Source organism: Ceratotherium simum, chromosome 11 (genome assembly GCF_057802395.1).
Source record: "Ceratotherium simum simum isolate JZ-2026a chromosome 11, ASM5780239v1, whole genome shotgun sequence".
In the NCBI taxonomy this organism is placed as follows: Eukaryota; Metazoa; Chordata; class Mammalia; order Perissodactyla; family Rhinocerotidae; genus Ceratotherium; species Ceratotherium simum.
Window position 1 is genome coordinate 43,036,437 of NC_141910.1, and position 21,179 is coordinate 43,057,615.

A 21,179-nucleotide genomic window follows, 5' to 3' on the forward strand; every position below is an offset into this window, starting at 1 on the left:
GTATCTAAACTTAGAAAATCAAAATGATTTATTAAATAAAAGTTTTTACATTAGAAGATAATTACTTAGAAATTGAAGAGTTTTGCTTTTCTGCTTCCAGGGATTTTTAATTATACTCTCTTTCTTTTGGTTATTATTATATTGGACCTCATTTGTTGACTAAAAGGTCTTTCTGAGTCTGGTATAAATTGTATTTTACAAAAACTTTATAGTATAGCCATTCTTCCTTTACAATATTAGTTATATGGCAGCTAATGTAGAACCTTAGCTTTCAAGTACCTTGGAAATCTGCTGTTCTCAATTTCTGAGTTTACAGTATAGCTAAGATTTACCCCTTTGTGCACAAAAACTTTTAAAAATTAACCTTTTTGATGAAAATCATTTAAAAATATACTGCATGCTTTTCTGTCTTCTTAAATAGATTACATTGAGTTTAATTGGATCTTTTCATGATGACTCAGTTGCAATTATGAACTTGATTTATTTTCCTGTACTCTCATATCTGTAGGTGGAGTTAGGGGTGTTGCCCCACGAATGAGGTTGGGAGTTGCTTTCTTCCTGTATAGTTTCTCTGTCCCTCTTCTTCTTCCAGCTGCCATTTTCTGCTGCTGTTTTTCTCTGACTTATAGCACGTCTTCATGCAACTTTCTCACTTGCTAATCCTAAATTCCTGGGGGCGTGGAAACTGACCACCAAGCTTTAAAAGTATATATAATATACAAGTGAAGAGCCCCTGAGGAATGTAAGGCACATAAACTTTAATGCATTCACTTTTTGATTTTTTTTGTCAGAAGAGAGACCTTTGTAGCTTATTTGCTTTTAGCTGTGTTCAATTCTTCAAAATTTTGCTGAATATACCAAATGTGCAAAAAGTGTCCTAATATATAGATGAGACAAAATTGAATAAGATATTACCTCTTTCTTTAAGGAGTTTCCATATAGTAAGATTTTTTTACTTCTAAGAGTATTTTATCTCTAGGCTATTATTTCAGATATTTTGTTATAGTCAATCTTTAGTGTTAGTAGCAACCATTCATGTATCCTTCCCACTTTTTTCAGTTTCATTATCTAGAAATCAGTTACTGTAAAATCTACTTTTAATTCTCTCATTTATTGGCAGAAAATCTGAAAACCTTTTTTGCATGGTAATATTTTATATATGTATTAGTACCATTTCTTCTACCATGTAGTGAGCATGAATTAAACTTCCTTTGACTGGGCATCTTGTAATGCCCTGTGGTTCTCATTATAAAGATAGGTACTCATTGTACCATATTATATATCTTCTTTAGTAAAGCACAGGCTTTGGAATCCAGATAGATTTGAAATTAAATCTTGCATCGTTCACTTACTAGGTCTGTGACCTAGGAGAAATTACATAACCTCTCCAACATATTTATTTGTACAATGGACCCAGTATACCCATCTTGCAGAATTGTTTTGAAAATGATAAATTATGTATGTAAAGTAGTTTCTGGCACCTAGTAGACTCTCAATAAGTAGACCTATTGTCATCATTTATTAGGCATGATAAATTGAACTGTGTCTGTAACATACCCTAAAATATCCTACATTAAATACATTGAGAATGTTGGTCAACTTAGGATTCCAGTTAGTTAGGTGCTGGTAAAATAAATTTTATTGCCTGTTTGTAAATCATGACTAAAATTAATGTAATTCTTTAGATCACTATAGAAAATGATAAATTTTTATAACATTTCAGTATGCTGCCCACAACTCAATTTTGAATAGTTTTGTTATTGTTAACTCTAAGTTATACTTAATAGTTGACTTTTCTTGTCTATATAGTATTCTTCTTTTATGATCTTTCAAAACTGGCAATCAGTTAATCCTCCTGGGTTTTGACTGATTTAGTAACTTAACCCCTAAGTTAACCTTGAAAGCCACGGGACAAGTTCACAAGTGTGGACCAGGAACATTAAATTTATTGCCAATGGAAATCTATCAGGAGCTTGGTTCAGATTTTTAAAAACTAAAAAGCGGCTTGATTCAAGCAGTTTGCAAAGAACGTGGAGAATTTTTGTTTTGTTTTAAGCTGTATGAAATTGCAACGTGTATGAAAGGGTTATTTTTATAAATATTAATCCAATTTATGGATTGAAATGTAAAACTTTTCTTAATATGAAGTTAATCAAGGGGAACTATAAGGTGCTTTAACCAGAAATTTGAAATCAAGATATTGTAGATTGCCATTGTAGTCATTGGCACTGTAGTCGCTCAGCATCTGACTAATTTCAGTACCATTGTTTAAATAGTATTAAAAATATTCTGTATTATTGTTTAAATAATATCAAAAATATTCTAATTCACACAGGTAAGTACTTCTAAGTAGTAACAGTTTTTAACAGCTTACCTTGCAAACCCAGAATACCCTTCAGTTAAACTGTTCTGAATCATAAATGAGAAGTAGATTTTTTTTTTTTAATTTTATTTATTTATTTTTCCCCCAAAGCCCCAGTAGATAGTCGTGTGTCATAGCTGCACATCCTTCTAGCTGCTGTATGTGGGACGTGGCCCCAACATGGCCGGACAAGTGGTGCGTCAGTGCGCACCCAGGATCTGAACCCGGGCTGCCAGCAGCAGAGCGCACGCACTTAACCGCCAAGCCATGGGGCCGGCCCAGAAGTAGATTTTTTTTTTTCAAAATTGAATCGCTATGAACATTGCAGTCAGACAGACAAAGACACTAAATTAGAGTTCTTTCTCCCTAAATTGCTAACTGTATGACCTGGAGGAAATTAATAAATCTAAACCTCAAATGTCTATGCTATGACCTACCTCGTGGCATTATTGGAGGGACTAAATGATGCAGAACATGTGAAATGCATGACATATAGTAACAGCTGAGTAAATGTTAGAATGTTAAAACCTAGAATTATTATAGGTTTTTGTAAATATAAACATCAGCATATAAAACATACTAAAAGCTAAAATTACAATACCTGCGTGTTATATGCTTGGTTATTACTCAGCTGCCAATTGTATGGTGACAAGATCATCATCAAGAAGATTCTTCTGAGCTTGTTTGGAATTATATTGAGCATCACACACACATGCTTTATAATTTTATGTTACCAGCAAAGCACAACTATGATTTTTTTTTTAAATACCAGTGCAGAGTAGTGTCATCTAATCTGTGGCACATTTACACATTTAAAATAAGTTTAAATATGTGTACAGAAGAAGTTTAATTTGAGGTTTGCACAACTTGGTGCACTATAATGGAGCAGTATCCATTATATTTACTTTCAACTATAAAAGACATTTGAGTGTATGTGTATTTTTTAATTGTAGTTTTAAAAAACAATTTAGGGCCAGAGTGGTTAAGTTTGGTGCACTCCGCTTCAGCAGCCCGGGTTTCGTTCCTGGGTGCAAACCTACACCACTCGTCTGTCAGTGACCATGCTGTCACAGTGGCTCACATACCACAAAAGAGGAAGATTGGCAATAGCTGTTAGCTCAGGGCGAAAGAAAAAACAATTTTAAATGGATTTTTACATGTTAAATTTGAATCAGATGATTGTAGAACCCCTAAAGCACCTTTGCAGAAAATCTATATCCCACTTTCCCTGAGTTGAGAAAATGTCTAAATGAAAAGTTGAAATGAAATGAAAATGAAACAAATTGTTTCAGTGTTAAGACAAATTTTTCCGTAGCTTAAACTTACTATATGTGCTAAAAATATCTTTTCTCAGTTGTGGCTTATCTTCTCACTTTCTCAATATCTTTAGGTAAACCAGAGTTACTAATGTGTTCAGCACATTCATTCAACAAATTGAATGCCACCTGTAGTTTGAGGTACTAGGGATGCATCAGTGAAAAAGTACCAAAGTTTATTAATATTTTCCTGTATAATTTTTTTTGCATTTTTAGAACAAATCACAAGGTCATATTCTTCTACAATCTAAATATTTTATAGTTGGGTTTTTTTTTTTTTCATATTTAAATCCTTAACCCATCTGGAATTGATTGGAGGGGGGATAAAAAAGAGATCCAATTTATTCTTATTTTTAATAGATGACCTATTATGTCAGCACCAATTTTTTAACAACTCATCCTTTCTCTGCTGATCTGTAACACTACTATTATCATATACTAACTTTGCCTACATGTATTATATATGCATTTTCATTTACACTTAGGAAATTTGCTGTATCAGCAAAAATCCCTGAAACCAAGTGGTGTCAGAAGTGTTGTGTTGGTAAGTAAACTGTCCAATAATATGTAGCTCTCCTGCTTTGCAGAGTGGATAAGAAAACCCTGAGGCTCATTTTTAAATCTAGTGTAAAACAGTTGTTACTCCAGGGTATTCTGCCAGTAATAGTTTATTTTTACCCCTTAAGTAAAACAAATATCTTGGCCATTCTATCTCCTTGTAAACTAAACCTAATATATTACCTTGATCATAACAGTTGTTTTGCAAATAATTTGCTGACTGGCTAAATAGAAAAAGTAGAATGACTTTTCATTACAGCATTTTATCACACCCTGTTCTCCAAGGGGCCTGTTAGTTATTGCTCACCATTCTGCTTAGTAATGGCTTATGAGACTGCATTTATTCATTCAGCATGTATTGTCATGCCTTTAATATGTGAAACCTTACGCTTATAATGTAAAGGTTATAGTCTCCCCATTTACATACACTCACCTAAATTCCTCCCCCAGCCCCATAACAGCTAGCTGTTTTATTTGCATATAGCAAAAACAAAAAATAGTTTCCTTTCCTTCCCTTAAAAAAACTCTGAGGCAGTTCAGTTTTATTATTTGCAAACATGAATTTTGAGATTTGACTAATGTCTTCATGTTGTTAGAACCAGAGCATTATTGCCTCTGAACGTTACTACCAAAAGCAGCCTGAATCACCTGTCCCTGAATGTGCTGTAGCCTGTCAATTTGAAGTTTCTACCCAAATCTTTGACCCCTCCTTCAGGATCTTGCTGCCTCGGCTAATCTCCCTGCTACCATAGACCTAAAGTCCTTCTTCGCACCCCCAGCCACCATTACAACCAGCAATTTTATTTCTAGATACAAACAAAAATCCTGCAAGTGATGAGGAAGTATTTCTCTTTCACTCTGCAGTCTAATTAAGAAATTGAAGGGCTGGCCCAGTGGCATAGTGGTTAAGTTCACACGCTCTACTTTGGCGGCCCGGGGTTCGCAGGTTCGGATCTTGGGCGTGGACCTACACGCCACTTGACAAGCCATGCTGTGTCAGGCATCCCACATATAAAATAGAGGAAGGTGGGAGCAGATGTTAGCCCTGGGCCAGTCTTCCTCAGCAAAAAGAGGAAGACTGGCAACAGATGTTAGCTCAGGGCTAATCTTCCTCACCAAAAAAAAAAAAAGAAAAGAAATTGAACTGGCAGCCAGCTTTTGTTTGTTTTTGGAGCATGCAACTATTATTATAAGGACTATGTATTGTAAGAGAACTTATGTATACTTTTTTGCCTTGACAGTGAGAAATCCTTACACAGGCCATAAATACCTTTGTGGGGCACTTCAGACTAGCATTGTTCTATTAGAATGGGTTGAACAAATGCAGAAATTTATGTTAATTAAGGTAAGCATGAAAGTCAACCTAAGTCATTCTTAGTATAAAAGCTTAATTAAGTCAATTGTCCTAGTCTTTCAAAAAAAAACTTTTTTCAGTTGATTCTCAATTTAATGATTTTGGATTATGTGGCAAGATAGTGAAAATCTTCCATATTGTAAGGAACTCAATTGGCCTTATAAAAGTTTTGAAAGAGACTAGAGAAATAGTTCAGGGATGTGGCAGTGGGAGCGGGAAGTAGTCTCTGACATGTAGAGTCTGAGAAACAGAACAGAAGGTGCTGAAAGAGCAGTGACGTGTTGTCTGAATGTGTCCTCTGGTTGACCCACTCCATCACAGCGGAGAACAAGCTGCAGGTTGACATTCGGCCCAAGAGGACGGGGGGTAACCGTGAGGGGAAATTATTTGGTTTTATGCCTACCTAATTTGCCTAGGCCTTCCCGTGGATGGTTTTTTTTTGTGCCTAAGTTTCTCTAGAATCTTTAATTAATGAATATTCTTTAAAATATTTAATGTTACTCAGCTATAACTTAAATTTTGAGGAAAAACTAACTTAAAATGTGTGAAGTACAGGCTCAGTCACACCAAAGAAATACCAAATAAATTTTCTAAAGCTGTTTTCTTTGCTATTTTATATAGACTAAGTAGTCTTATTTCATGAACATTTGGTATCTCCATAGAAATTGAGGTCAGAATATAATTGAAGTGGGATTCTTCCTAAATTTTATAATATAGAATTAAGATGTTTAAAGTATTGGCTTCCTGTTATTTAAAATTTTATAAGTGACTATTTTCCATTTTCACGTCAGTCGTTATTAACCTCAAAATTCACTAGGGCTAAAGAAATGAAAAAATAGTTTCAAGAATTTGAAACGCATGAGGTAGTATTTCCACAAATAAATTCACTGAAAAATTCTTTAAACCAAAAGCTGAGGAAAAATGGGATGGGAGAGGGCGAAAGGGGTAAAGAAGGACATTTATACAGTCACAGATGGCAACTGGACTTTTGGTGATGAACACAATGTAGTCTATACAGAAGTCAAAATATAATGATGCACACCTGAAATGTATATGATGTTTTAAACCAATGTGACCTCAATATAAATAAATAAATAAAAATAAAAATTTTTTTGAATTAGAAAATTTTTTTTAAAAGCTGAGAGAAAAATAGCCTTTAAAATTGTCTAAAGCAGAGCTACTGAATAGAGCCCATTTATGGCAAAAACTGTTTTGTTCTCGGCTCTTCTTTGTTTTTGCCTATTTGACAAAAGCATGCCTTACCTAGATGGAGTGGTAAAGTGGACAGTTTGACTTCTCTGGAGCCCTTTTCTTCCCCATCTTCTTCCTTCCTTTTCCTCCTTAGTCTGTTTTAGATGTGTCCTTCTATTCTTTTCATTCCTAACCTTTATCAAAATGAAAAACAATTTCATTATATCAGTTGTTCATAGATACTGATAGTCGATTAAACCTTAGTATGAATGAATTTTATGTTATCTGACATGTTAAACCACTTATCTTACTATGTAAGATGTAAGACCCTTTCCTATATTAAAGGAATTTTAGGTATTAAGAGCATCCAGGAGAGAATATATACTTTGAAGACATTGGAAGCTTAAAAATTACCCATCCATGTCTTCTCTTTTCCAGGTGGATGGTACTAGGGAGCTTGGCCCTGACTGATGAGGCCTGTTGCCAGCATTCTAGGATATTAGACTTACAGCACGATTCTACCTGCAGGTCTCCTGCAAGACTTCTCACTCTTCCCACTTTCCTTAAACTCCCTGAGCTATAGGCCCTTACCCACCTCCCTTAATCTTAACCCAACTCTCCTTTCTCTCTCTGCTTCAAGACTCTATATGTATATTTTGTTTGTGTATGTGACATTATTTCAATTAGTATTTATGATGTTTCTATACTACATTTTAATAAGATGTGTGCAAAAACATTCTTTTGCTTTCTGTATTCTTCCTTCCTTTTAATGACATTTCTGACAGACTTTTTGCTTCGTTAGACTACATTTTCATTAATAAAAGTTATAAATTAAAGACCTTCCCAGCAAACATTTATGTATTTATTACAAACCAGGCACAGTGCTGTTTAAGTAGGAGACAAGGAATTGTCCCTGCCCTCAAGGACCATCACCCATAGCAATTGGATTAGAAGGGCATCCTCTTCTGTTAATCATTTATGCACATTGCTTAGTTATTGTTGGAAGCTAAGTACAAGTGTTCAAAATCTGTTGGTTTTCTTATTTGCTGACAAAAAAAATTAAACAGAAGCATTACTCTCTTTCTGCTTTACTGCTCATACCACATTGCAAAGAGAATTATTTAAAATGTTTTACCTAATTAAAAATATGGCAAATGATCTCCAAAGCACATCCCCCAGGTAAGGGGAAAGCTCCTAGAGAGGGGGGTTGGAGAGTGTTGATGAGGGAGTGTCTACACCTGTCTCAATATACCTGCAGGATGGAGGCCCTCCTAGAGTCACGGGGAAGGGATATGAGAACAACAGGTGCACACAGGGCTTCACATTCCAGACACAAGGACCACATTGTGTCTTCTAACACTTTAAGACTAATAGTTATGGTAGCCCCATTTTACCCGTTTATTTTCTCTAGAATTTATTTTCTTTACAATTTACAGTGAGTTGCCAGATTTAAAAAATAAATCAAATTCAGAAGCTTTGTTAAATACTAACAGTAGCCACTTGGGAAATATAATAAAAACACAGCCCATTTATAAGAACAACAAAAATAAAAACTGTATTAAGGGTGGATTTAGTAAAATACGTGTAAGACCAATATTTTTGAAAAAACAGCCTTTTTTATTGTGAAGAACATTGCTAGCACCTCAGCACTCCCGTGGCACTCCCTATAAGTCAGCTCCCTTATTTTCCATTTTTACTATATAAGCGTGCACCCTAAACATTAGAATTAATTTTACCTGATTTTTCAACAGTATGTAAGTGGAATCATAAAGCATATATTCATTTGTGTCTGGCTTCTTTTGTGCAACATTATATTTATGTAGTTATTGGATATACCTATAGTTCATTGTCATTGCTCTGTAATTCTCCATGGTGTGAATATGCCATAAGTTTATCCATTCTACTGTTGGTAGGCATTTGGGTCACTTGCAGTTTTTTGTTATTCTGAACAATGCAACTTGGGAACATTTTTGCGTATGTCTCCTGTGCATGTGTGTACTCACATTCTCTGGAACTTATAACTAGGAATGTTATTGCAGGGTCCTAAGTGATGCATATCTTCAGCATTAATAGATAATGTGATTAATCAAGGTGGTCAGACCAATTTATACTCCCACCATCAGTGTATGAGCATTCGTTTGCTCTCTCTGAGTAACGCTTGTTATTCTTTTTAATTTTAGCCATTCTGGTGGATATGTACAGTCTCATGGTTTTATTCCCTGATTACTAATGAAGTTAGTATTTTCCATCTATTTTTCCAAACTTTCAAAATATAAATTTATTTAGTCTCTTTGTACCGATATAAAAATTTTAAAGTTAATGTAAAATTAAAATTGGTTGCGTAACCACGTTAATTTATTGAATAGAATCACTTGAGGTATGGGGCTAAATTTCTTATTTGTGTTTTTTTTATTTATCTACACTTAATAAAAGGAGTGTCTCTTGCTAATTAGCGTTTCAGTTTTCTCATCCATATTTGCTCAGGTGACCCTCGGCCAGTCACCCAATTTCTGGGTCTCAGTTTCCAACTCTGAAAAGAGAGGGTTAGGTGATTTGTAAGTTTCCTTCCAGCCCTAATGTCCTAAAATTATGTGATTTTTAACTAAAAAATTTTTTATAGTGCTAAACCTAAAATTTTTATTAAGATTCTTCATAATCTGGATTTTTCTGCATACCTTGAGTTTCTGTTAAAAGAAATAATCTTTATAGTAGAGAGCTATTTTATATATTTTCATAAAACTAAAAATTCTTAATAGTGTACTTATGACATTATTTGGCTTTTGTTTTCCTTTGTTTAATATATGTTTGTTTCTTTCTCTAGCACATAGATTTTCCTATACCGTGTCCACTTAGAATGTTTGAAATGCTGGTTGTTCCTGAACAGGAGTACCCTTTAGTTTGTGTTGGTGTCAGTAGAGGGAGAGACTTCAACCAGGTGGTTCGATTTGAAACAGTCAATCCAAATTCTACCTCTTCGTGGTTTACAGAATCAGGTTTGTGATTTTTATTGAATTATTAAGGCCAATACATATGCTGGTTTTATAAGTAATAAATTTACTATATCTCTCATTAGGTAAAAACAGTGCATAAAAATCTTGACTAACTTATTAAACTGGAAAAATAGAAGATGACTTGCTTTAAAGTAGCTAATTCATTTTAACGCATTTAAAACATAACAGTGGGGCCTGCCCTGTGGCTTAGCGGTTAAGTGCACGCGCTCTGCTACTGGCGGCCCGGGTTCGGATCCCGGGCGCACACCGACGCACCGCTTCTCCGGCCATGCTGAGGCCGCGTCCCACATACAGCAACTAGAAGGATGTGCAACTATGACATACAACTATCTACTGGGGCTTTGGGGGCAAAAAGAAAAAGGAGGAGGATTGGCAATAGATGTTAGCTCAGAGCCAGTCTTCCTCAGCAAAAAGAGGAGGATTAGCATGGATGTTAGCTCAGGGCTGATCTTCCTCACAAAAAATAAATAAATAAATAAAATAAAATAAAATAAAACATACCAGTAGTTCCCAAACTTGAGTATGCATCTGAATCACCTGGAGGCTTGTTAAAACACGTTGCTGGGCCCCACCCCCAGAGTTTTTCAGTCAATAGATCCGAAGTGGGGCCTGAGAATTTTCATTTCTGTAAGTTCCCAGGTGATGCTGATGATGTTGGTACAGGGAACACACTTTGAGAACCACACATATACACACACCTCAAGTGAATAGAAAAGCTGATTTAAATAAAGGAAAAGCTGCATATAAGTATAGTTTATTTTCCAATATAGTCTTGTAATGGATACACAGGTGCTACGCAGTAACTTTAATAAATTTTTTAATGACTTGTAATTAGGATACAAATTATAACTAAACAGCTACTTTTGAAATATTTTGAGGGTGCTTGCAAGTAATTCTTTCATGTAATCTGATTCCTTAAGTTTTGGTCTATGTTGCCCTGTGGCCTAGCAGATCCTTCTTTCATAGCTAGTTACCTTCATATCTAGTATCTTAGGAAATATTATCTCCAATTAATGAGTTTTTTACAGAAATTTGATTATAGTTTGAAACCTTCAGTTGTGTTGCTGCAATCAGTACACATTGGAAAACTTGAGTTTTGTGGTAAATAAATCTGACTGAATTTTCACACTTAAAAAAACATGACCTTAAAGGTCTTTTTATCTTTATTTTTAAAGCACCGTCTTACTTATGAAACTCCTCTTGCTTTTTTCTTTTTAAAAATAACATTATATGATGTTTTGCTATAAAATAGACAATGGCCATTTTAGAAGGCAATTTTTAAAAGTCTTACAAAGGCCTTTTGTCAGAGTCTTTCGCTACCTAGGAAAATACTAAGGAACCAATTTGGCAGTAAATACTGATTAGTCAGGAGTTTGTTGGAAGCCTGGAAGAATGTTCACAAGAGGAAAAAAATTGAGACTGAGGTTTTTTGCCTTTGGAAAAAAGTGATCACAAACACATTCACAAAAGCCTAGAGACAATGACGTGGCTTGCTGAAGCCTAGGAAACTTGAAACGGCTTTCCTTTAAGGACACAGTTCTCAAGGAAAACATGGCCAGCCCTTGGCAACGTTGTGTGGTTTCTCTTTGGCTCCTCCAAATCCTCTGTACTACATTCTCCCTTGAACGCCCCTCTTCCTTTGCAGAAGCCGGTACACTCCCGCTCTCTCGTCTCTTCCTTCCTGTTTAACAGGAAGGGCTTGTTTGTTGATTAATAGTCTGTTGTCAGTAAATTTTAGTTAATGTCTTACTTCTCCCAAGCATTTTAATTTTAAATTATTTTCTACTGATTGTTGAATGAAAGGCCTCGTTTCCTAACAAGAATTTTGTACAGCTATGGGTACCTTTCTTCCAAGGAACTTTTTATTACATTCTCTTACCGTAATTCCTTATTACTAGGAGTTAAATATGACAAATATAATTCCTCTGGCTTTGAGATGATGAGATAAAGATAGAGAGAGAGAGAAAGTATGGTTAGGGTTTTGCATCAGATGAAATAAGCCAATGGTTTCCTAAACTCTGCTGCACATTAGAATCCACCGGGGAAGCTTTTAAAATCCATGTTACCTCAAGTCACACACACCCCCAATTAAATAAGAATATCTGGGGGTGGTAGCTAGGCATCGGTATTTTCTAAAGATCTCTAGATGATTCCAATGTTTGGGAACTAATTGTTATAAGGAATTGGTAAAACCTCATTTTCCTGGCTTTCTATATAGTAATGCTAGACTGGCTTCTTAAACTGAGGTAGATTGTGTAGATATGTTCAGATTCTTAATTTTCACCAGGTGTATAAGAGCTACAGCGATCTGGTTGGCCTGATTTGCTGGAGGCCTATTCCATATCCTCCCAACAATCCTGGTTAGTTACAGAAGTACCAGGTCTAAAATACGTTTGAAGGTCTAAAATACGGCAGTCCCTGGATATCTTAAGATTCTAAATACTGTGGGAAGTAGAAAACAGGCAGGATAGACTACAGATCAGACTCACTCTCCAGGAAATTTAAGACCAGAAATAAAGGCCTATAGCTCAGCAACTTCAGTTTTGATATTCATACAAAGCTTGGGATATCCTACTTTTCACTTCATGGAGAATCAAGTCATTTAAACATTTTCAATTTGTAAGAACTTTGATAAACTATTAAAATAAAAATAATGCCTCTTTGCATTTTGGTAGTACTTGATACTTCTCGAAATACTTCGTGTATTTTTAACTCATTTGTAGTCTAATTTGTTTGTCTCTCTGATTCGTTCATTCAATAAATATTTATTGCATGTGCCTACCATATGATGATGTACAAAGCAGAGTCTCTGGCCTTCTGAGCTTAAAGTTAGAAATAAGTCATAACCATAATATAGAAAATTAGACTTCTGATTTCACATATAAATAAAAATAATGGCATTACCAATAGTAACGACAATAGCTAACGCTCTGTTGAGAACTCACATAGTTTAGCACTTGAGTCATAGTTTGAACCCAGGCAACCTGGTTCAACCACTACCTATGTGTAGCTAAAAATTTATTTCCATTTCAAATCAGTGATGTTCAGAATTCTTTTTTTTTAATGTCTCTGGGCTCTAAATGTTACTTTTTTCTTTAAGTTTATCAAGTTTGTTTGTGTTTTAGATACCCCACAGACAAGTGTTACTCATGTAACTCAACTGGAGAGAGATACCATTCTTGTATGCTTGGACTGTAAGTTTTTATTTGTAAACATCTTATTTTAGTAAGATTTCTTTTGTCTTAGTTTTTGAGTGACTTTTTTTCTCTCTAGGTTGTATAAAAATAGTAAATCTCCAAGGAAGATTAAAATCGAGCAGAAAATTGTCATCAGAGCTCACCTTTGATTTCCAAATTGAATCAATAGGTAAGTCAGTTTTGTATTTCTTGTTTGCGTTATGAGCTGCTTAAAATAATTTATCTGGTAATTATTCAAAATTATAAAAATATATTACTATGGACTTATTTTTTAAAATAATAGGGTATAATGAATATGAGGTCAACATCAGTCTTCACTTTTTACACATTCTCTAAAATAGTTTAAACTATTTTTGATGTAATCTGTAAATATCTTCTTTACAGACTTGGCATTTTGAAAAAATAATTAAATATCATTTTTCATAACATGGTAATGAATTTCCATTTCCTTCAGACTTCTGTAGAGTTTCCCTATAAGTACTTTAGAACTTAGTTCTTAATACACTCTACTGTATTTTTGCTGTTGTATCTGCTGATCAGCGAGTTTTAAGTGTATGGAATTTCCTTGCCATTCTTACATTGTACTTAACAAGAGTTTTTTCTGAAAAAGGATTTTTTTTACACAATCAATATTCTAAAATGATTACATTCAGGAAAAATAAAGTGAAATGATCATATATGAGATAGTGCTTGGAAAATGAATGACAATTAATTTAGTATTTAACTATATACAATTTTTCTGGTGTCCTGTATTAGTAAAGATATTTGCATATATATGTTGGCAGAAGGTAGGGCCAAAGGCGGATAGTTCATTTCACTTATTCCTGGTTCTATTTTTACTCTTTCCTCCAGCTAGAATGCCTCTCTCCCAACAAGCAAATGCTGATGATAACAAATGTCAGTTTTGAAGGACATCTGCTCAAGATGTCAAAATGGAATCCATGCTTAAAAGCACATAGCCAGGGTCAAAAAAAACAAGATAAGCAAAGAACAGAAACTGGAATTAGTATACCAACAGACCTACTGGGCTCCTGAGTCATAAAGAAGAGTAAAAGTACCCCACAGGAGATGGGGAACCAGAGCTGGGCCCTTGTTTGAGGTGCCTGCTAATCAAGACTCTCCCCACGTAAGGCCTCGGAGTTTTATAGGTGATTTTTATCCACCCTTAAAAGAAGAGATAATCCCTATCCTATACAAACTGTTTCAAATAGTAGACAAAGAAGTGCTGAACAGGTCAGTGTTTAACACTGATACTAAAATCAAACCAAACTAGTACAGAAAACAAAATTATCCAATCTCATGAAAATAGATTTTGAAAAATCTAAATAAAATACTAGCAAATAGAATTCCACGTCATCAAATAGTAGACTTTATCTGAGGAAAGCAAGAAAATTTATCGGAAAATTTATTTATGTAATATCACACATTAAAGATTAAAAGCAAAAAGTCATGTAACTCTTCAGTAAATGCACAAAAAGCATTCAGTAAAATCCAAGTCATTCATGATTTAAAAAAAAACTTTTTAGCAAATTACAAATAGAAGGAGGGCCGGCCCCGTGGCTTAGCGGTTAAGTGCACGCGCTCCGCTGCTGGCGGCCCAGGTTCGGATCCCGGGCGCGCACCGACGTACAGCGTCTCTGGCCATGCTGAGGCCGCGTCCCACATACAGCAACTAGAGGGATGTGCAACTATGACATACAACTATCTACTGGGGCTTTGGGGGAAAAAAGTAAATAAATAAATAAAATTATAAAAAAAGAAAAAAGAAATAGAAGGAAATGTCCTTCACTTAGCAAAGCCTATAAAAAATATCATATTTAATAGTCCAACTAATTCCCATTAACATGGAGAACAAGAAAAGAGAACTATGAGGATTAGAAAGAAAAAAGTGAAAGATCCTTTTTTGCCAATGGTATGATTATCTACACAGAATATATGGCTCTATAAGTGAACTACAAGAACCAATAAGAGAATTCAGAGTTGCTAGATATGAGTAATGCTAATGAATAGCTTTCCTATATGCCAGTAATAATCTCTGAAATTTTTAATAGGAAAAAGATCTCATTGACAATGGCAATAAAATATATAGGAATAAATGTAATCAAAATGTGTTTAAGATCATTATCTAGGAAATTCTAAATTATTATTTAAAAGCTTAAAAACAGTTTTGAACAAATGAAGAACTACACCATGTCCATAGATAGAAAGACTGAATTTGAGAAAGATGTCAGTTCTTCACAAATTCAGTGCATTTACAATAAAAATCCTAATTAGATATGTTGTGCCACTTGATAAGCTGACCTTAATTAATATGAAAGAACCAAAGGCCAAGAATAGTAGAATAAATTTTGACAGATACTTGCCCTACTTGATGTTGAAACTTATTATAAAGCCATAGTGATTAAGACAGCGTGGGATCAGCACAGGGATAAATAAATAGAAGAGTGGAACAGAAGGGAAGGTTCAGAAATAGACCTACATGTAAAAGGAAGTTTATAGCATTATATGTCAGTGGGGAATGATAGGCTATTCAACAAATGATATTAGTACGATTGGTTATCTGCAGGAAACAAAATTAGATTTCTTCTTCACTGAATACACACAAAAATATGTATTAAATATGAAAATATAAAAAACAAAACTAAAATTTTTCGAAGGTACATATGCCTGTGTCCCAGTAATTCTCTTTCTAGGTATCTACCCAAGAGAAAACTTTGCTCATGTATTCAAGAAGAGATACAAGAATGTTTATTGGAGCATTGTTTGTGATAAAAAACTAGAAATGATTTAAATGTTCATCATACCAAATGTATGGAAGTTGGAAACGTTCAATATAATGTTGATACTGATAATGTAAACTTACTATGTAGTAACAGTAAAAACATGCAAGAGAATGATAAATACCAAATTTATAATAGCGGTTATCTCAGGGAGGAAGGAAAGGGTGGAATGGGACTAGAGGGGGGTAGATAGAGATGCCAGCTGTATTTGTTTTTATTTAAAACAAAAGGCAAATATGGTAAAATGTTAGAATTTAAGAGTTGAGTGGTAGATACCTGTGTTTTGATGCTATTCTCATATTTTTATATATGTTTGAAATATTTTATTTTAAAATATTGTCATTTTATCAAAACAAAAATTTTTATAACAAAAAATCTTTTAGTGAATTTTCTTTTTTCTTGCCAAAAAGATGAATAAGTTCTATATAGTATTTTTTTAAAGGTAAAGATGCCATATAAATATGGAATGGTTGACATTAGTTATTAATTAAAATATTGCTATGCAAGATAGAAAGAGGAATGAAATGATGCTTATCAGTTGAACTTTTGTACTATTAACAGTAACTGAGCTGTTCTTGCCTGCTAGTTTGCCTACAAGACAGTGTGCTAGCTTTTTGGAAACATGGAATGCAAGGTAGAAGTTTTAGATCTAATGAGGTAAGTAATCTTTTACAAATTATGTCCATTAAGCAATCATGAAACATTATCAAATTCTACATCAATTTTCTTTAACTTTGGAAAATTCCTAGTTGATACAAGGTATACTTGATTTGCTAACTTTATCAGTATGTACTATATTCAGTCTAGTGATAAAATTAATAGCACATTATACCACCACTCTCTCCATTCACTCAAACAGCTTCAGGGCATATTTTACGTACTTCCAGATAATCACCCTTATATTCAGAACAAGAGCTTCCTAATACTGCTAAAAGTGAGCCAACTGTGATTTTCTTTCACCTTTCCCAGACCATCACCTGGAACAAGAGTGCTGATGCTGGCGCTCTCTGTCTTGAGGCACCTTTTCTACTTTGTATTTCAGAAATCATGACCAATGCAGGCTTTAGGTACAGGGTTCTACATTTCTTTTGAAGCCACCTTGCATCCTATTTCTGTTACCCTTATTCACTTGACATTTATAAGATTCTTTGCCCCTTTTCCCTTCCTTTTTATTAACCTTATTCCTTTTTATTAACCTTTAGCTGTATCTCCTGAGTCCTTCCCACCTTGATTTAACTCCAGGAATATGTCGTGTGACGTATTCAGTTCAGTTTAACATTTACCCAGAAAGTGCTGGGGTTATAAACATGAGCAAGACATGGTACTTGCCCCCTGGAATATTATAGGCAAGTAAAATCATCAAAAATTCTTCCTGTAACCCCAAGCCAGTCTCAGTCGTATGACTTTTACTTGAGCATTGGAAGGAAAGGAGACCCTTAGGTGCCTCAAGCAAGAAAATAGCTCATTTGTGTCCTAAACTGTCATTCATTAAGCCCAGAGCATGTCTTGTAACAAAGTAAACAGTACAGCAGAGTGATCATGAGTGTGGGTTCCAGAGTAGAGACACTCGAGTTCGAGTCTCAACTTTGCTCTTAGTAACTGTGTGACCTTGGCATATCACTTAACTTATGTTGGCCTATATTTTTTCATCTGTGAATTGAGGATAACAAAATAGCACTTACTTCACAGGGTTGTTAAGATTAAATGACAGGAAGCATGCCCTGTGCTTGGCATAATGCCTGGCCTATAGTAGTATTCAGAAGGGGCGCTGCTAATATGTTTCCAGTAGTAATTCCCACACGAGGGCTCACTTCTCAGGAAGATGTTTTAAAATCACCTGAGGGAATCGAGCAGGGAGACAAGAACAGTCAACAGCTAATAAACACTAGGCAGAGAAAGAAAGGCATCATAGGCAGGGTACAGGAGAGTAATTTAAAAAAAAGAAAGAAAAGTGTGCTCCCCAAAATCACCTCATTTCACAGGGGTATTTTCAGACTACATAGGTAGCCCTTACTGAATACAACCCCTCCAAAAATGTTATGTCCTTCTAGTAGGGAAACGCCAGGATACACTGAAGATCAGTCGTGATGAGCCACTGTTACTGAAGTGAGCGTGTTGTATCCTTCCTTCAGATGTGCTGGGTTACAAAAGAAGTTAAGAATCACTGGTGTTTCCAGAATAACTAGTTGTAGAGGTACTAGTGGAATAAATTTAGTTTCAAAATCAAATTGTTTTTTCAGCATACCAAATTTTGGGGAGAAGTTACTGCCATACTAAGTTGGAATGTTCTGCATTGAGTAGGCAATAAACAGTAGGTTTCTTTCTCCTGTAGACTTATTCTTAACTCCCCAACTGGTAATTGCTCACACTGAGGACTTCTTGAAGGATATATGCCATCAGAAAGTGTTATTTCAGGAAGCTGAGGAAGAAATAGGAAAGAGAATTATCTGTTGAGCATTTCCTTAGCTAGGCATTCTACCCACTTATACTTAGAAGAACACTGCAAGATACTACTTAAGGTAGATATTTTCTATCCCATTTTGCAGAAGGCAAAACTATTTCCAACAAATGACGTACCTTGTGCAGTGTCACAGCTAGTAAGTGGGAGAACTGGGATTCAAACTCAAGTCATGAGTTTGTCCCTCATACCACACTGCAGCCTCTTAAGTAAAAGGACCAGATCTAAGTGGCTTACTTCTGAAGTAGCTTTGCTAGTAGCGTTAACATAACAGACAAAAGGTTTCTGATAAATAAAATGGACTGGGAGCTTTGCTTTGAGGTCTATAATTTAACAAGTAAATGGTTTTCCTAATCTCATATTTTATGATTAATTCAAAATTAGCCATATTTTTCCTAAACTAACAAATTGATGTACCTGTGTGCTGATTTAACAAATGAATAGTCATGCAGGGATCTATTTCCATCTTAGGAATTATGTTTCTTTCCTATAGAGTTATTAATTAAATGCCCATGTAAAATTTTGTGCCTTTAATTTCATAAATTAAATTTATATTTTAATTGAACAGGTAACACAAGAAATTTCAGATAGCACAAGAATTTTCAGACTGCTTGGATCTGACAGGTATGAAAAGGGGTTGTATTAAATACATCGTACTAAATGTGTTTTATAAATTCGGCATGAAACTGTTTCTTTTTCAAGAGAATTGAAATTTCTACAGTAATGTATTCAACATTATATTTTTCACACTATAAGTTTTCACAAGTCGGAAAGTTATAAAGCCTTTGAGAATGTGCCTGATCTTCCAAGTAACAGGAATATATAGATCTGTCAGTAATAGTTTTGCATTAAACATGCTATCTAAAATATGATTTACAGCACAAGAAAGAGGAAGTACCATATGCTAACAAACAGAAAACTTTGTGGTTTTAGTGCCAAATAGAATTTTGGGTTCTGTTCTGATTTACTTTCTGATTCTTGAACTACAGATTGTTTCTAGAATTTATAGTGAGAATTAAGTTCCCCCAAATTGTTCCTAATACAGGGTTTTCCCCCCTCTAACTCTTAGAACAACACTGGCTTACAGGTGGGAGGTGGTGGGCAGCAAAATTACTTCCTGGAGCTGGAACTGGCATTTTAATCATAGTGATTTGCAAATGATTTCTGCCCACAAATCAAATAAGTAGCATTTATAGAGGCATATAATGAAAAAGCAATGGAAAATTTTTCTGCTAACATTTGTTTTCAAGAATAACTTTGTTTTGTTCTATGTTTTCTTGTTTGTTTATTACTTTTAGGGTCGTGGTTTTGGAAAGTAGGCCAACTGATAACCCCACAGCAAATAGCAATTTATACATCCTGGCGGGTCATGAAAACAGTTACTGAGAAATGTTATGCTTTGACAGTCAACTATAGAAAGAAAGAACACTACCGCTGCAACATGGATGGATACTTGAAGCTGTACAAAAGCTGCAGTCACCTGGCTGCAGTTACTTGTAATTTATTGTGGCATGAGACAAGATGGGGAAAATTTTTGTTTTAAGTGGTATGGATATATTTAGCATATTGAACCACACAAGTGCTTAATTCATTGTTATGTAATCTTTGTACATATAGGCAGTATTTTTCTGTGAAACTTCATATTGCTGAAGACATACACTAAGAATTTATGTAGATAATGTACTTTTATGAGATGTACAAGTAAGTGTCTTATCTGTACAGATGTAAATGTTGATGAAAAATGCAATTGGGGTTAATATTTTAAGAATTCTTTAGTATATTCTTGGGTGTGGCTATATCACGAAATGGGATGCTGGCAATGAGACAGTACATTTAACACTATTGTATTTTTATTATGTAATTTAGTAATATGAATATAAATCTTGTAACTTTTAAAATTGTAATGGAGGCTGTAATCATTTTATAATCTTGTTTTTAATTTTAATGCAAGTACACTGGTGTTTATATTTGCACAAATTGTTGATATGTGATGTATTAAGTCACAGATGTAAGCTGTGACATTGTCAATATGCATTTGGCTCCACACCATCTTTTTTAAATGTATTTGGATTGTTTTCTATGTGAACCAATTAACCACCTGTTGTAGTAACTGGTCTTTTTATATTTAAGCAGAATCCTGTAAGATTGCTTGTTCGTGCTTAAAAACAATACCTTTAAAAAAATTCTGAATCACAGAATAGCGGTACCGTGATGTAACACTGCAGTGGTTGTCTGAATTACAGTATGCACAAAGAATAAAATAGCATTATTAAAGAGTCCACACTAAACATTTCATATAATCACATTGAAGAACCAAAACATTCCATAGAGTGAAGTGATTCAAATTTCTAGTGGAATTTTTACTTTCGTTGGCCTTACTTTATGATCATTTTCATATTTCTTTTGATTTAGAGTATTAACACATGGCCAAAATAATTTAGTTACTACCTCATATAAACAATATAATGGTTACTACACATCACAGGAACTTAGTTTTGGTTAAAATCATTTTTGATTGCTTTTTTCCAATGGAATATGTATATACCAAGTTTTAGCAAAATGCACACTTTGGGCTCTTTTTTGGTATATGTTCTTTATATTTTAATGTGAGTATATACACTAAGAACAAACTAAATTGTGATTTATGGTCTTCATTTATTTTAATTGAAAATGCTTTTAAATATGTTCCTGATTGTACATAGTGTAAAATAAACATGTTTTTTAACATGCTGTTGTATGTGGCTTGTCATCTGGCTTAATCAGTATATAAGAAGACTAAAATATATTAAGGAGAAAAAAATCTTTTTAATTATTCTGCATCAGATCTTCAAATACTCATTCTGGTCCCGCAGATCATGATATTTTTGTTTGGTCTGTCATCTCAACTTTATAAAAGAGTAATATTCCCACGCTGAGAAAAGGGCATCTTTTGTAGAATCTTCAATGATCAGG

General features: G+C 34.4%; 1 protein-coding gene across 5 annotated transcripts in view; it reads left to right on the plus strand.

The window, feature by feature from the left end:
• The window catches only part of MAP4K3 (mitogen-activated protein kinase kinase kinase kinase 3), a 200,282-nt gene extending 179,325 nt beyond the window's left edge, over positions 1-20,957 (plus strand). For 2 of the 5 annotated variants that reach the window (XM_087436855.1, XM_087436856.1), the window contains 9 exons: positions 4,164-4,222; positions 5,478-5,581; positions 8,962-9,015; positions 9,603-9,774; positions 12,918-12,986; positions 13,066-13,158; positions 16,356-16,426; positions 18,796-18,851; positions 19,526-20,957. In XM_087436855.1, the coding sequence (XP_087292981.1) occupies positions 4,164-4,222; positions 5,478-5,581; positions 8,962-9,015; positions 9,603-9,774; positions 12,918-12,986; positions 13,066-13,158; positions 16,356-16,426; positions 18,796-18,851; positions 19,526-19,613 (766 nt within the window). In that variant the 3' untranslated portion in view covers positions 19,614-20,957. Of the gene's footprint in view, positions 1-4,163; positions 4,223-5,477; positions 5,582-8,961; positions 9,016-9,602; positions 9,775-12,917; positions 12,987-13,065; positions 13,159-16,330; positions 16,427-18,795; positions 18,852-19,525 lie in introns of all 5 variants that reach the window. The other 3 variants (XM_004436723.3, XM_004436724.3, XR_015553666.1) reach the window with 2 other exon arrangements.
• Positions 20,958-21,179: the final 222 nt, after the last annotated feature.